Below are 15,321 nucleotides of genomic sequence, written 5' to 3' on the forward strand. Positions count from 1 at the left end.
CTGTTCCCGGGGGAACTTTGCGAGGCTCAGTGGACCCCACCCCACTCTGGAGTCGTTGCCGCCTTAAGGCCCATCCCGGCCCGGCCCCGCCCTTCCCGCGCGTCACCGCCCCACTTCCTGCCGCCCCGCCCACCTGACCCGCCGCTCACCGGGGGAAGGCGGGGCCTCCGCGCGACCACGCCGCCTCAGCCAATGGGTGCGCGCGCCTCCCGTGACGTCAGCACGAGGGGCGGGGCCAGTGGGGGGTGGGGCGGTAGCGGTGTCATGGCGGCGTACCCGGGGCAGGTGAGGCCGCGGCGGCGGGGCCGGGGCAACGGGGGGAGCCGGGGGGCACGGAGGGGGTTCCGGGGCGAAGGGCGAGGCGGGGCACGGGGCACGGGGCACGGGGCCCGCCGCACACCGGGCTCTGCCCCCTCCCCAGGGCTTCCCCGGTGCAGGACAGGCCCCCGGAGGACCCTACCCCGGGGCTCCCTACGGACAGCCCCCGCCCGGGGGTCCCTACGGAGGCGGCGCAGCGCCCGGAGGACCTTACGGACAGCCTGGCCCCTACGGCGGTCCCCAGCCCGGGCCCTACGGACCGGCGGCTCCCGGAGGTGAGTGGGGCCGAGGGGTCTCTCCCGCGACGGGTACTCGGCCCCCGCGGTGGCCCCGTGTCGTGGCGGGGGGAGGTGGTGGGGGTGTTCCCCAGGCCGGCCCCGGCCCCGCTCCGTGGCAGGAGGGGTTGGCTCGGCGCGGCGCCCCTCGCCCAGATCGGCTGAATTCGCTGTATGAAGAAAATCGCAAAGTTCCAGTTTGTTATTTTAAAATACTGAGAAGGAGGAGAAAGAGGAAGAGGAGGAGGAGAAGCGCAGTACCGAAGAGGCCGGAGCCCTCAGCAATATAACTCCTCAGCCGCGCAGCTGTCTCCCGGCGCTCCCGGGTTTATGAGGCGGCAGCCCCACGGATCGCTCTCCGGTCCCGAGCTGCGCGGGGCTCTGATTCACTTCCCCGTCTCTGCCGCCAGGCGGGAGGTGCCGAGCCCTGGGCTTTGCTAACCTGTTTTCCCAGGATTGCACGGCTGTGGAAAGCTGCTTAGAGCAGAAGCGCTGAGCAGTCCCTGGGGGTTGGCTGCGTCTCCGTGTGCCATCCCCGGGGACGGAGCAGCCAGCGGCCTCTCTGAGGGGAGGTGAGAGCCGCTGATGGCCTCTCCCCACGCAGGTAATGCCCCTCCGGGCGTGGACCCAGAGGCCTTCTCCTGGTTCCAGTCGGTCGATGCGGATCACAGCGGGTACATCTCCGTGAAGGAGCTGAAGCAGGCGCTGGTCAACTCCAACTGGTCGACGTTCAATGATGAGACCTGCCTGCTGATGATAAGTGAGTCTGGGCTCTCCCTGCCCTCCCCCTGCTTATTATTCTGATCTCTCTGAGAGGAGCCTCTGTCGGGGTGAAGCGCAGCCCAGCCTGCGTTCCCCTCTTACCCGAGCGTCCCTTACCTGGGCAGCTGGAGCGAGAGCTGGGCAAACTGAGCAGCTCCAAGCGCCCTTTGGGTGGAGGACACGAGTCAGGGACCCAAAACGCTGCTTGGGAGAGGGAATCCAGCTCTGTGTGAGGCTGAGGAAGTCCCTGCTCCGAGAGAGCCAGGGAGCAAAGGGAGAGAGACCTCCAGGAGGAAGCCAGGGTCTCCCCATTCCCTTGCTTGCCCCAGCATTGGATTTTGGGGCCGTTTCCTACCAGCCTCTGGGGGATCGAATGGTCCTTGTTGATCACAGCCCTGGTGAGGGAGGGCTTTTGGGGCCGGGGCCGGAGCCAGGTGCCAGGGAGCGATGGTGCAGATCCTGAGCTCTCTGGGAGTTTCTGCAGTGTGTCCTTGCTCCCCTCCTCACTGCCCTCCTTCTTCCCCAGACATGTTCGATAAGACCAGGTCGGGACGCATAGACGTGTACGGCTTCTCAGCCTTGCTGCGCTTCATCCAGCAGTGGAGGAATCTCTTCCAGCAGTACGACAGGGACCAGTCGGGCTCCATCAGCTTCAACGAGCTCCAGCAAGGTGGGCGAGGGGCAGAGACACCAACCTGGCCCTTACTGAGCTCCCCGGGGAGCGCTGTCTGCCTCTGCTTGGTGTTTATTTCCAGCCCAGCCTGGTGATTCCTCCTGGCGCCTCCTGCAGCGCGGCTGGGTGTCTCCAAGCTCACAGTGTGCCTCCCACGCAGCCGTGGCTGCAGTCCACACCTTTTGGTGCGCTGGGGCACGCTGAGGCGGCTGAACCGGCCGCGGCAGAGCTGATGCTGAGCCTTCCCATGGGGCAAGAGATGAGGAGCTGCAGCAGGGCTGTGGCATGAACTTCCTTAAGGAAACCCAAAATGTCTCCTCCCCAAATGGCATGTGGCTAAACCCTGTTTTCTGGGAGGAACTCTTGGGCGTGTGTGTCTGATGGAGAGGAAAAATGTCTGGAATTTGTGCCTTGGTTCGGTTCCTCCCTCTGGAGAGCCCTACCCGTGAATACCACAGGGCGGTGGGAGATGGGGTGTTTGCCAGCACGCAGGAGGAAGGGCACAGTCGCTTTCCTTTCCGTTGGGAGGGTTTAACCCGAGTATTTCTTGCTCCCAGCTTTCTCCCAGATGGGCTACAACCTGAGCCCCCAGTTTAGCCAGCTGCTGCTTGCCCGCTACGCCCAGCGATCCTCCAACCCCAGCATCCAGCTCGACCGCTTCATTCAGATCTGCATGCAGCTCCAGAGCACGACCGATGCCTTCCGCGAGAAGGACACGGGGCTGGTGGGCAACGTGCGGCTGAGCTACGAGGACTTCCTCACGATGGTCGTGACTCGCATGCTGTGATGCCCCTGGCCGAGGGCTGCGAGCCGCCTGGGAGCCACACAAGGCTCTCCAGGAGCAGCAGTCATCCTCGACCTCGTACTCCTGAAGAGCGAGCCATTTCCCCCGGGACAGCTTTCCAGCCTGCTCTGCCCGAGGAACCCCGAGTCCTGCTGGGTCCTCTCAGCTCCAATTCCTTGTCCACACTCAATGGCAGTGGGTGCCTCCATGCCAAACTGGAGCCCAGTTCTGGGACCATGCCATGAGGTGGGACAGCCAAACCAGTAGCAAGCCTGTGCCGTGCCTCCTCAGTAGCGCCTAGATCTTCCCTTGCCAGACACAAAATCGTATTTAAACCCCACCCGCGCTGTCCCTCTGCTTGGGGGGATGTCTCCAGTGGAACATCCCTGCCTCAGCAGGCTTTTGGGGGCTCTCTGGTGACCATGAAGTGCAGCAGGAAATGCACAAGGGATGGCAGAGCTCATCTTTCCTTGCCTCGGCTGTGCTGGAAGCACTCCAGCTTTCCCGGGGGTCTGAGCCTGTTTCTCTCCGGGCTGCTGGAACGTTGCTGGATCATCCACCCCTGTTGTTGCCAATGTCTGTTCCCATTCATCTTCTCTCTGCCGAAGCCAAAGTCAGAAACGGTTTAGAGCTTATTTTTACAGCTTTTGAATAAAAGGTGATGTGCACTGGTCGGTGGGTGGTTTGTGTTTGCGGAGTGGCTCACGGGGATGCTGCCCCTGCCCCCTGTCACCCCCGGCGGGGCCAGCAGCAGCTCTGGGTGCAGGGAGGGGACACGTCCTCCTCCTGTGCCTGTAGCCCTGCTCTGGGCCCTGCTCCCGGGCTCAATACACTTCCCTGAAGTCAGTTTTTAACACATTTCATGTCAGCTTACAGAAAATAAGGTGCCGCCGTTTCCGGCCAAGGTACAAGCAGGAATGACCAACACAAAGGTTTTCTTTCCTGTCGTTTTACGATGCTCTCCAGGTGATTAATTGGCCTTGATGAGAAATCTCAGAGATGCTTTTGGAGAGACAGGTTGCATTTTTCTGGAAGAAAACAGTTAAAAGACGGAGTAGCTTATCTGATCCTTCAGAAGCAATAACCAGATGTCGGTGTTTTCCTCGCCTTCAGCCAAAGGCAGGACTTTTTGTTCTAGAGCATCACTGATCGTGCCAACAATGCTGCGCGTGTCTTCTGTTGAGTCAGAGCTGCCCGGCCTTGCAGAGGGGTGTAAAGTGGGGGCGGTGGGGGCTGCCGTCCCCCTTGTCCCACGCTGTCACCCGCACTGGCTGTTACTGCCCGTGGCGGCTGTCACCCCTCCTGACCGGGGCTGTTGTGCAGCAGGAGTGGGGGGGTGACTCCAGATGAATGTGTGTAGGTGTGTGTATATATATTAAAAAAACACACCAACAGACAACATTGTGTGTACACATATATTGACACAGGCACTAACAGACACCCCGTGTATACACAGCTACACCCCCCATGTGTATAGATACACACAGACACCCCACTGTGTGTGTTAATGTGTGTGTGTGTTACGTATAAAAACAACCCAGCGGTGTCTGTTGTGTCTCTGTGTGTATATAAACCGGCGGGGGGGGGATGTGGTGTATATATATATATAGATAAATATATACATAAAGAGCAGTGTCTGTACACACACACACACACACACACACACACACACACACACACAGCGGGGTGTCTGTGTGTAGCTATACGTACATACAGTGGGTGTCTGCGTGTGTGTGTACACACAGGGTGCCAGCGTGTGGGCATATGTACACACACAATGTTGGCTGTCGGCGTGTGTAGATGTATATAAATGGTGTCTGTTACTGTGTGTGTGTGTGTGTGTGTGTGTGTGTGTATGGATACACGCAAGGGTGTTAGCTGTGTGTGCGCACACATATACTGGTGTAAACGCAGCAGTGGCTGTAGACACACGTGGTGGTGTCAGTACGTGTGTGTGTGTGTGTGTGTGTGTGTGTGTGTGTGTGTACGTGTATGGATACACCGCCCTGTGCATGCCTCTGCCACTGTGCGTCCGTACACACCCGGTGTGTCCGTACGTACCCGATGTGTGTCCGTACACACCCGGTGCATCCGTGTCCCCGCACACACACCGGGAGTCCCCCTGTGCCCGCAGGTGCGCGCTGTCGCCACCAGGTGGCGCCGCACTCCACACGGTGCCCCGCCCGGGGCTGGGGGGGAGCAGTATCGGGGAGGAGGGGGTGCCCTGACCCCGGGGGGGCGGAGGGGGGGGGGGGGAGGAAAGGCAATAAATAGAGACGATTTAAAAAAGCAACATTTTACACACACACACACACACACACACACACACACACACACACGGCCCCACTTCAGTGGCCTGGGTGGCTGCGGTGGCACATCTGGCGGCTGCGGTGGCACGCCTGGATGTGGAGGCACATCTGGCTGCTGGGTGGCTGCGGTGGCACACCTGGATGCGGTGGCGCGCCTGGCTGAGGGGTGGCCGCAGTGACATGCCTGGCTGTGGTGGCACTCCTGGCCACGGTGGCAGCTGCAGTGGCCCGTGTGGCTGCGCGTGCCCGTGGCGGGTCCGGTGCTGGCCGCGGTCACGGGGGGGGCCAGCAGGGCCGGAAGGCGCACAATGAGCGGTGCCTTATCTCATCCCACAGCCCTTCCCGGGGCCACGGCTGGGTCCCCCCCCCTCCCCCCGGACGGGGCAGGCAGGGGACAGCGGGGCCACACATGTGTCGTCTCCCCCCCCCGTCCCCCCTCCCCACCACTGATGAGGGCTGGGGAAGGAGCAGACCGTCCTGGCACTGAGGCTTCAATAAGTTTATTTACAAATAATAAAAAGCAAAATAAATACAAAAAGTCTTAAAAGTACAGCCCTTGGGGGGATGGGGGGGGGGAGGGGCAGGGGGAGCTGGGCTGTGCTGCTGCGTGGTCCCTAATTGTGGCCCCCACCAGGACAGGGACACTGCGGGGCTGAGCCCTCCCCTGTCCCCCGCAGGGACCATAGCACCAGAGGGACGGGCAGGGGGGACGGCAGGGACCCCATCCCCAGCTGGCAACACCAGCCTCGGCGCTCCTCCAGCCCTGAGGCCACGGACGACCCCCTCCCGGGCACCGCCGGGTTATTTTACCCCCCCGGCTCCAGGGCTGCCCAGGGCTCGGGGAGCAGATATGGGGGTGCAGGAACCCCCCGGGGGGGGGGGTCACGCTGCCCATCAGCGTTGGGAGGAGGGCGGTGAAGCTGCCGGGGTGGGGGTGGGGAGGTGGTCACCTTTGAAGAGCCCCCAGCTGTCACCAAAGCCCAGCCGAGCCCCGGGCAGGGGGATTAGCGGATAAATCCCACGGGACGCGGGATGGGCCCCCGGGGCACCCCCGGCCGTACGCGCCACTGCACCCAGCCGCCACGTCAGCACAGCGGGGGCACGCAGCCCCCGGGGACGGGGACGCAGGGGCCAGTCCCGTCCCCCTGCCCGGGTGCCCCCAGGAGGGGATGGAGGGGCTGGGGGGCTGTCAGGGCCATGGTGGGGACAGGGACGTCTGCGGGGCTGAGGAGCCCTGGAGTTGGGGGCGGGGGGGGCCGCGGGCAGCGAGGCGGTCACTTGTGGGGCATGTCCTCCACGCTGACACGGCCCCAGACGCCCACCACGAAGGTCTCCACCTCGCACTCGTTGACGCCGCGGGCGATGCGGAAGTGGCCGCCCTCGCCCCACGCCGTGCCCCAGGAGTTGGCTGCCGTCTGCGGAGGGGACACGGGACACGGCTCAGCACTGGGTGACAGACACCCCCCCCGGCCATCCCCTCCCTGAGCTGGATCCCACCTGGGAATGGGAAAGCAGCACTTGCACCCACCCACCTCAATGACTGAGCCCCAACAAACTCGTGACAGCCACCAACACTCACCCAGTATTTTTGGGTCTGGCCGTCAGGCAGCTGCTCCTCTCCCCACCTGCATTGGAAGGGCAGGGCAGTGAGCGGGGGGGGGGGGTCCCGGGGCACGCACCGGGGCATCACCCCAGTGGGCACGGCGATAGAGCGGTGCGGTGTTGACCCCGCTCGTTTCCCGGCCAGACCGAGGTGTTTATGTCCGCTCCCGAAATACAGGCAGGTATATTTAGCCACGGGGAGGAGGAAGGAAGCCGCCGGCACAGGGCAGCCGGCCCCGCTCCCCCCTCCTCAGGCTCTGCACCTCCAACCTGCCTCCCTCCATGGGGGGGCTGAGCACGGCACACTCGTGTCACTTGTGGCCACAGCATTGCCCCCCCAGCCCTGCACTCTCTGTCCCTCCCCACTTCCTCTCCCTTCCCGGAGGAAGAGGACGCCTTTCCTCTCTCGAAGAAAACATTTCTGCTGCCCGGAGTGTGGCTCTCCACAACCCCCTCCCCCCTCTGAGCCCCCCGTGCCACCCCCCCCACCTACCCGGTGATTTTGACCGAGTGGGTCCCGTGTCTCTGGTGCTTCGGCCCCTTCCCCTCAGCCACCGGTGTGTGCCGATAGATCCCGCTCTTGTACATGAAGAAATCCTCGTGCACCTCCAGGATGGCTGTGGGTAGGGGAAAAGGGTCTGGGGGCACTGGCCTTGTCCCAGGGGAGGGGTGGGGGGACAGGGGGGCGAGCTCCCAGGGCTCCGCATCGCATCCGCCAGGCTGGAGGATACGGGCAGTGGGGACACGGGGCATCGCCCGGCAGGAGGGAAGGTGGCAGCCGGATCCTCCCCCCGGCGATGTGGCAAGACTCAGAGGAGGATTAAAAAAAAAACAACTTAAAGTAAAACAAAAACCAACCGCCGTGACGGGGATTAAATCTCGGGAGTTAATGAGCAACAAGTGCCCGCTGGTGTGGGCAGCGTGACGGGCACCCCGGGGCTGGCGAGAGCACGGTGCCGCCCGGGCACGCGGCTAAACGTTAAGCAGGGAGAGTGGCCGAGGGGGGGGGGGGTCCTGGCTCCCACGCCGTCCCCCCGGCCACGGCAGCACCCGGCCTCGGGGCGCGAAGGTGGGGTGCCCATGCCGGCTCCCTACCTTGCACAGGGCCGTTCTCCAGCAGCTCCTTCATGATCTCCTTCTCCTGCAAGCACAGAGCTGGGGTGGTACCGGGGCCAGGACGCCCCCGGCACTGCCCCCCCACCCACCCCGGGATGCGGGTAGAGGCCGTTTCGGCACCCACGGGTGGGTGCTGTGGAGATGGCGGGTGGTGGAGCAGCTCCCCCGGGGGCTCCGCAGCAGGTTTTTCCCAGCTTCATTTCCAAACTTGGCTTTCCCAGGATAACCGCCCCGAGCCAAACTCCCTCCCGCTCCCCACAACAAATGGCTCCCGCATCGCCCACGCTGGCGGCGCTGCGCGGCCCGGCCCCGTCCCGCGGGCACTCACGCTGGAGGAGAGGCGGTAGGCGGGGGTGGACTGGTAGATCTCGTTGGCGTGGGTCTGGGGGTTGGGGCAACGCGCCGTCGCCTGCCGCTTGCCCCTGCCCGTGGAGCGGCTGTGCATCATGCAGGGCTGCGCTGCCGGCTGGCTCTCCTGGCTGGTGAAGGGGTAGCACTCGTCCGTCACCACCCTGGGCAGAGGGACAAGGACATGAGGAGGGGAAGGACCACCTGGCTCCATCCCTGCTCCCATTCCCCATCCCCAAACCCCGCTCTCCATCCCCACCTGGGCCGGCAGCCCCGGGGACAGGATGCGCACGGGGCACCGAGATGCCGATCCCGGGCTGTCCCCAGGTAGCCAGAGCCTCGAACCCCCTTATCCCACCCCAGCACCGGGGCAGTCACTGCCCCCCCATCCCATCCTCACTCACCCTCGCCTGCGGAGGTACCACCAGGCGCCGTCCAGCCGGCCCCCGCTGCAGCCCCGCTGGTTGCGGGTGTCGCAGGACAGGAGGTTTTGGGGTGACAGGGCGGGTGTCATGTGTCCCATGGAGTGGATGGAGATGCGGTCCGAGGCAACGGCTGGGAGCAAGAGTGGGGTTAGGGAGCAGCGTCTGCTCCCCCGGGGTCCGGCCCCACTCCCCAGCCCCACAGCAGCAGGTTTAGTCCCTGTCCCCACCGGCCATCCCATCCCATCCCATCCCATCCCATCCCGTCCCATCCCGTCCCGTCCCATCCCGTCCCGTCCCATCCCGTCCCGTCCCATCCCGTCCCATCCCGTCCCGTCTCACCCCATCCCGTCTCACCCCATCCCGTCTCACCCCATCCCGTCTCACCCCATCCCGTCTCACCCGCTGTGGAGAAGGCCCAGGAACCGGCGCAGTTGCCCTGGTCCAGGGGCTCGTGGATCATCCCGGGCCACTTAGCGGCTGCGTCGAAGTGGCGGGGCAGCACCTCGTTGGAGTCCATGTTCATCTGCGGAGGCAGAACCGAGGCATGAGGGGTGCTCGCCGCACAGGGACAGCCCCCCGGCTCCTTCCCCCAGCCCGCAGCAGCTCCGGGGGCATCCTCGGAGCCGTGACCCCCCCCAGCCAGCGTTAGCATCCCCCAGCCCCACTGCAGGACCCCTTTTGGGACAGGGATGCCCATAGCCCTGGACGAGTGTGACCAGGATTCGGGTGTCCTGTTGTAACAGAGGAGCCGGACCCCTCAACCTTCCCTAAATTTGGGGTCCTCAGCCCCAGTGGTTCCTTAGGCAACGACAGCACCAAGTGCCCAGTCTCGAGCCCCAAGGCATTGACCTGACACAAGCGCATGGCACTGGGTGCCTCGAGCCCCTCATTGTGGCCTCTGGCCGGCTCTCGCCCGGCCGTTGACTCATGCCCAACCTTTCCGCTCGGGTGGGGGGGGACATGGTGCCCCCGCCCCGGCTGTGCACAGCTCAGCCTTCCTGGGGAGGACGCGATCACGACACCCGGCGCAGGAAGCACCTCTAAAATTAAACCTCGCCGGGAGTCAAGGCCACAGCGCTGGGCGTGCACCACGCGCGACGCTCGCTCCCCACCAGCACCCGTGGGACCCCCAGCATGAATAAGGGGGGGGGGGGGGGGGGGGGGGCGGTTTCAGGTGCAGCCCCGGGGGCAGGTGGAGGCACCCCGCTCGCAAAGCGCCGGCGCAGGCGGCTCTGCCGACTCAGCAGCGTCGGGGCCGGCTTTCCGATGGGAAACCGGCACGGAGGAGCGGGGGAAAAAACAACACTGGCAGCCCGGGGATTGTCAGGGGGAATTTGCTGAGCTGCTGTCTCCAAACACAAGGGCTGCCCGCGGCACCCACCCGCCACGGCCCCTTCCCCGCCTCCCCCCGGGTGCGGAGCCCCTTCCCAGGGACGGGGACGCTGCGGGGACATCGCTAGCCAAGGGGATGATGAACGGTTGGGTCAAGCCATGGGAGAGGAGGGCTCAACCTTTGGCGTGCCTCAGTTTCCCCTTGCGCCCGCGGCGACTCACGTGCATCTCGTTCATGTTCATGACGGTGGGAGAGGGGCGGAAGGTGCCCAGGCGGTGCCGGATCCCGTCCTCCAGCGTCATGCCCCAAAACTGGCTGTAGTTGGCGGCTCTCCAGCTGCACGGGAGGAGGGGGTGCGGGTCAGGGGTGCCCCAAAAAGCACCGAGGGGTGAAGCATCCCTTCCCTGGTGACCCCCCTCCCCCCGCCTGGTCCTTACCCGTAATTGCCCCTGTTGACGGCGTCGATCAGCTCCCCGTCCATCAGGCAGGCATGGTCCTCGCACTGCCACTGCCCGCCGGGGCCGCAGGTGCTGCGGGGGGGGACGGCATTGGGGGGGGGGGGGGGGGAAGGTCAGTGGAGGTGGGAGGGTGTCCTCTACCCTCCCCCCCTGCCACCCTGGGCAGGGACCCGCTGCCATTGTGGCCAGCCAGCAAGGGCTCGGGGCTACTTCTGCACCGTGGTTTGGTGGTCACACTGCGGCTCGGCACCTCGGGACGGGGTGAAGCCAGGCCAGGAACGGGCAGGCAGCCCTCTGCGTGGCCCTGGGGGCTGTGTCCCACCCCCCATCCCTGGCCCCGGTCCCCGCAGGAGCCCGGAGGGCAGACAGAGCATGGGACAGAAAATCAGCTGAAAAGCAGCCAGGCCTGCAGACATTAGAGCGGGACTTGGACGCCAGCCCGGGGAGGGGATTCGGGGCTGGCTGTCCTCCCCCCCCCCCCCCGCTGCCAGCCGCTCTGGCCGGGTGAGCCGGGAGCCCTTGCGGCACCCACGGGGAGACCCGGGGCAGGGGGTGGCTGTGGAGGGAGGGGGGGTGGGGGGATGTGCCGGGTCCAGGTCCCCCTGGGGAGCCCCGGGCTGTGCTGCCCCCCCCCCCCTCCCCCCCGCATGGTGAGCAATGCTTGGCATGCTCCCTCCTGCCCGCCGGCCGCGCTCCCGGCACACTCTTCCCTTTTAAGGAGCCCTGCGAGGCCAGAGCCGTGTCCCGCCAGCCTGGCCCCGATCCCGCCGGTGGCACCTGCACCCCCGGCACTCACCCCCTCCCCATCCCTGAGCGCTGCCAGTGCTGCGCTGGTGACCCCACATCTGGCTGTTATCTCCTGGGGGACTCCCACGGGTTGCAGCCAGCGGGGTCCCCACGGCAGCCCCCTCCGCTTCACCCATGTCACCCCCCAAGACCCCGCGGGAGCTGAGCAGGGATGAGGTCGGGGGTGAAGCGCTGCAGGAATTGAGGATCTCCAGGCGCCAAGTGTGGGGGGAAGAGGGTTTTGGCAGAAGAGCCTCAGCCCCCGGGGGCCAGCGCTGCCGGGGAAGGGATGCTTTCCCACCAACTGGGACCAGTCATCTGACCTCAGCGTCCCCCCGCTGCTCGGGGGCAGCCTCCAGCCCCGCATGGCTCCCCGCTGCGGTCCCGGAGAAACGCAAGAGTGGCTTCGGGGAGGGGTTGGGCTGACTTTTCACCTCCAGCTCCGGCGCACACGCCTGCGCACACGTGCACACACATGTGCTCGTGCCCTCGCACACGCCCCAGACGGAGCCTTTGATTTCTCTTATCTGCGAGCCAGCCGGCCCCGCTGTGTTTACTCCTCGTCTACGGGCAGATCTGTGCCCGCAGGTTCCTTATCCCCCACCTCCGAGATGCCATTAATACCACCGCGGCCGTTTCCAGATAAAGCCCACGCTGCGCGCTAACGCAAAACGGCGAGCTGCTGCCGCGCAGCACAGCCGGGCTGCTCGCACCCGAGCCGGCTGCGGGGCCAGACTTTGGCCGATTGGCACGGAGCCGCGGCGGCTGCCAAGCCACAGACGCGTCCCGTCAGGCTCGGGCAAGCTGAGCTTGGACCAGCGTGGCCAGAAAAACCCCGGCGGCACCGGGCTGGTGGCGGCAGCCCGCAGCCAACCCAGCCGCGCGCTAACCCGGCGGAGCGAGCGGCTCCCACAAAGGCATGCGCTGAAACTTGGGAGCGGCTCAAGGCCCCGGGCTCCGAATATGCTAGAGCAAAGGCATTTGGCACTGGCTCCCGCCACCCAGCTCGGGCCCGGTGCTCCGGCTCCCGCCGAGCCGGCTGTGGGCAGCCCTGGTGCTCGCAGGGCCCCCCTGGCGCCCTGGCGTGCCCGGCGCCAAGCCGGCGGTGCCCATACGGCACAGGGAGCGCAGAAGCACTCACCACAGGTTGCAGTTCTCCCGGTACGTGGCTCCGGTGGGGTAACTGCGGCCGGCGCGGGCACAGCCTGGATGGGAGAGGGGAGAGCTCTGGTGAGTGCCTGGCCGTGCTGGGGGTCCTGCCGGCACCCCCATGGCTCCAAGGGGTAAATACCGAGGGGAAAATAAATAAATCCTGAAAGCCAGGCAGGTTCCCGGCTGCGTTTCGGCACCTCCAGACCTGCGATGGGGACCAGCTTTGCGCCCCATGGCGCGGGGTCGGGAGCAGGGCTGGCTCGGTGCCGGGAGGGTTAACCGTGGGGCTGCCGAGCAGAGCCGGCCTCGCACGCACAGCCTGGCGGGACAGGGATAAAGGGGCCAGTTGTACCCGGGAGCTGGCTCCGCTCTCCAGGGACTTCTTAGAGAGCCTTGTGCTGTGCGGTGGGGGCTGCCCGTGCCCCCCGCTCGCCCCCGTCTGCCCTGCCCGCCCCAGCTGCCCGGTGGGTTAAGTCAGGGGCAGCATCCGCCTGCCCCAGACATGACCGGAGAAGCCGGGATGGAGCACCATCCACCCCTGCTCTGCCCCACAGGTACACGCCGCTGGAGCTGCCCCTCTGCCCCCACCCCCCCCAGCCCTCACTGCAGGGAGGTGCAGGGGACGGGCTGTGGGGCCACGGGTGGCTCTCAGCCCCATTTCTAGGGGGCTGGCCCCAGCCCTGCCACTTTGCACGAGTTTCCGCAGCTCCGAGGGGTCCGGAGCATCTCTGCAGCGAGGGCAGGGCTGTGGGTGCCGTGTCCGGCTGCATCCATTACCCCGAGGGGCACCAGCGGCATCACACGGCACATCAGGCAGCCCAGGGCTGGCCCCTGGCACGCACGGACCCCCACCCGGCCGGGCAGGGGGCTGCCTCACCTGGGGCTTTGGGGAAGGGGGCCGGGATGCCCAGGCAATACTCCCAGAAGTCAGGGCAGCAGTCGGAGACGGTGCGGTTGCAGAAGAGGTCGCAGTAGCAGAGGGTATCGTGGTAGGGCACGGTGCAGCCGTCATCACGGCCGTGGCAGCAGACGTCCCCTCGCTGGCAGTAGGACCCGCCAGCATCGTAGACCCCGTGCTCGTACAAACCGGGGGCCAGCTCCCGGCGGGTGCGTACGCGGGCCGCCAGGGCCGCCTGGGCCAGCAGCCAGAGGCAGAGCAGGGCCCGCAGCAGGCGCATGTTGCCGGCAATCTCCCCAGACCTGCAGCCGCTGCAGAGGGAGGGCAGTAAGCGGACGGGGGGGCAGCCGGGGGTCCTGCGGGCACAGGGCAGCTCCGCACCCTACGCCAGCCCCATCCCAGCCTGGCCACCACGCCGCCCGCCGAGCCACGACCCCCGTCCCGGGGCACCTCGAGCCCTCCCTGCCCTCCCCGGGGATGCTCAAAATCTTCAGGTTTCTTAACTCCCCTCACGACCACCCTGTCCCCGGTGACCTGCAGCTGCAGCGTGATGCCCCAAAACACCGGCTCCCCCCTGGGTGCCCCCTCCCCGGGCGGCCGAGGTGCTCCGTGCCCACCCACACCTTAACCCCCCCACTCCATAAGCACAACCCCGGCGGGACGGGGCTCCCCATGGCACCCGGGGGGGGGGGGGGGGGGGGGCGCTGCCCGGTCTCCGGTGCCAGCCCCGGTGCCGGTCCCCACCCCGCCGCGGAGGTGCGGGTGGTGCGATGAGCTGCCAGGTCTCAGCCCGGGGGGGGGGACGCTGGGGGCGCTGGGGACCCCGGGGACGGGGGGTGGGGGGGGGCGGTGGTCCGGCGAACCCACAGGGAAGCCACGGGGCATGACCCCCTCCCGTCCCCGCTGCCCCGTACCTGCCGCGCCCGCCGCTCCGCGCCGCCGCCGCCGAGCGCCTCCTCCGCCCCCGCCGCTCCTTATAGCCGCGCCCCGGCCGGGGGGGCGCGGGGAGGTGCCGGGGGCAGCCGCGATCCGGTCGGGCGGAGCGGAGCCGAGCGGAGCGGGGCGGGGGTCGGGGCCCGGGGCTCCCGTCGGGGCGGGCGGGAGACCCCCGGTCCCGCCGTTCCCCCTCCACCCGCGATCCCCGGCGGCACCTCCTCCCCCGCGGGGCCGGGGGTTTCTCCGGCTCCCCGTGTCCGTGGCCCCCACCCTGTGCCTGTGCAAACTGGGCGGGTACCCGGCAGCCCTGCCAGCACCCCCCCACTCCATCCAGGGGGTTCCCTCCGCTGCCCGTGGGGAGGAGAGGGGGGCTGCGTGATTCCCCCCCCCCCCTTCCCAGCACCCGGCTGCAGCTGGATGCGAGACGGACATCCCATCACAGCCCGGGACACGGACCCACTGTCACTTGGAGTCAGGCCCATGTCCCTGCTGCCAGCGCCAGTGCCCAGCCAGGTGCTCAGGGCCTGGGGAGGGGGTTCTTGCCCCCCTCCCCCCCCCGCAGGCTCCGGTTGCCTCCGCAGCACCCGCACTCGCTGCAGGGCTTGGGCTGCCCGTCCTGGGGCTTCTGCCTGCCTCGGGCCTGCCAGGAGCATCTCCCGGCCGCCCGCTGCCAAAGGATTCCTCGAAGATGCCTCATGGCAGCCAGGACGGGAGGCACCGCACGTGGCGGGGGGGAGCGGGGTTCCCCGGGCGGCTGCGGGAGTCGGGGATGAGGGCTGAGCGCAGGGCCACGGGCTGGAGGGCTCCTGGCTCCCGGCTGAGCCCGCGGGAAGGATGCTGCAGCCGGTCAGGGTGTGCTTGCACCGCAGGTACCCACGCACGGGGAGCGCTGCAATGCAGGGACTGCCGGCTCCCCGAGACCCCAGGGTGCCCTGGGTGCCCAAACAAGGGGCCTGCAAGAGCCCCATCCTCTGGGACCCCCGCCCCGGCTGCTCGGCCAGTGCTCTGGGAAGGGCCTTTTCCTGCAAGCGCGGCCTTGGGCAGAGCGCGCGGAGCTGGAGGGCTGCGGAGCGTCTCAGGAAGGAACTGGGTCCGGCCCGGAGTCCGACTGTCTCCAACCACACGTACTTTCTCCATGACTGGACT

At 66.8% G+C, this 15,321-nt stretch overlaps 2 protein-coding genes across 2 annotated transcripts; one reads left to right on the forward strand and one right to left on the reverse strand.

Moving 5' to 3' along the window:
* The first annotated feature begins 245 nt into the window (after positions 1-245).
* PEF1 (penta-EF-hand domain containing 1) lies at positions 246-3,484 on the forward strand. The gene is made up of 5 exons (XM_082494104.1): positions 246-285; positions 422-593; positions 1,198-1,353; positions 1,882-2,025; positions 2,586-3,484. Exons 1-5 carry the CDS (start codon positions 265-267, stop codon positions 2,813-2,815), a joined length of 723 nt encoding a protein of 240 aa, XP_082350230.1. The 5' UTR covers positions 246-264; the 3' UTR covers positions 2,816-3,484.
* A 2,121-nt stretch (positions 3,485-5,605) lies between these two features.
* Positions 5,606-14,308, reverse strand: TINAGL1 (tubulointerstitial nephritis antigen like 1). Its single transcript, XM_082494087.1, has 12 exons — positions 14,154-14,308; positions 13,219-13,550; positions 12,331-12,394; positions 10,383-10,475; positions 10,167-10,281; positions 9,012-9,135; positions 8,592-8,742; positions 8,168-8,351; positions 7,819-7,864; positions 7,217-7,340; positions 6,701-6,746; positions 5,606-6,536 (listed from the first exon to the last, which is right to left on the reverse strand). Exons 2-12 carry the CDS (start codon positions 13,517-13,519, stop codon positions 6,396-6,398), a joined length of 1,389 nt encoding a protein of 462 aa, XP_082350213.1. The 5' UTR covers positions 13,520-13,550; positions 14,154-14,308; the 3' UTR covers positions 5,606-6,395.
* Positions 14,309-15,321: the final 1,013 nt, after the last annotated feature.

This window comes from Vanellus vanellus, assembly GCF_965231255.1.
Source record: "Vanellus vanellus genome assembly, chromosome: 22".
NCBI lineage: Eukaryota > Metazoa > Chordata > Aves > Charadriiformes > Charadriidae > Vanellus > Vanellus vanellus.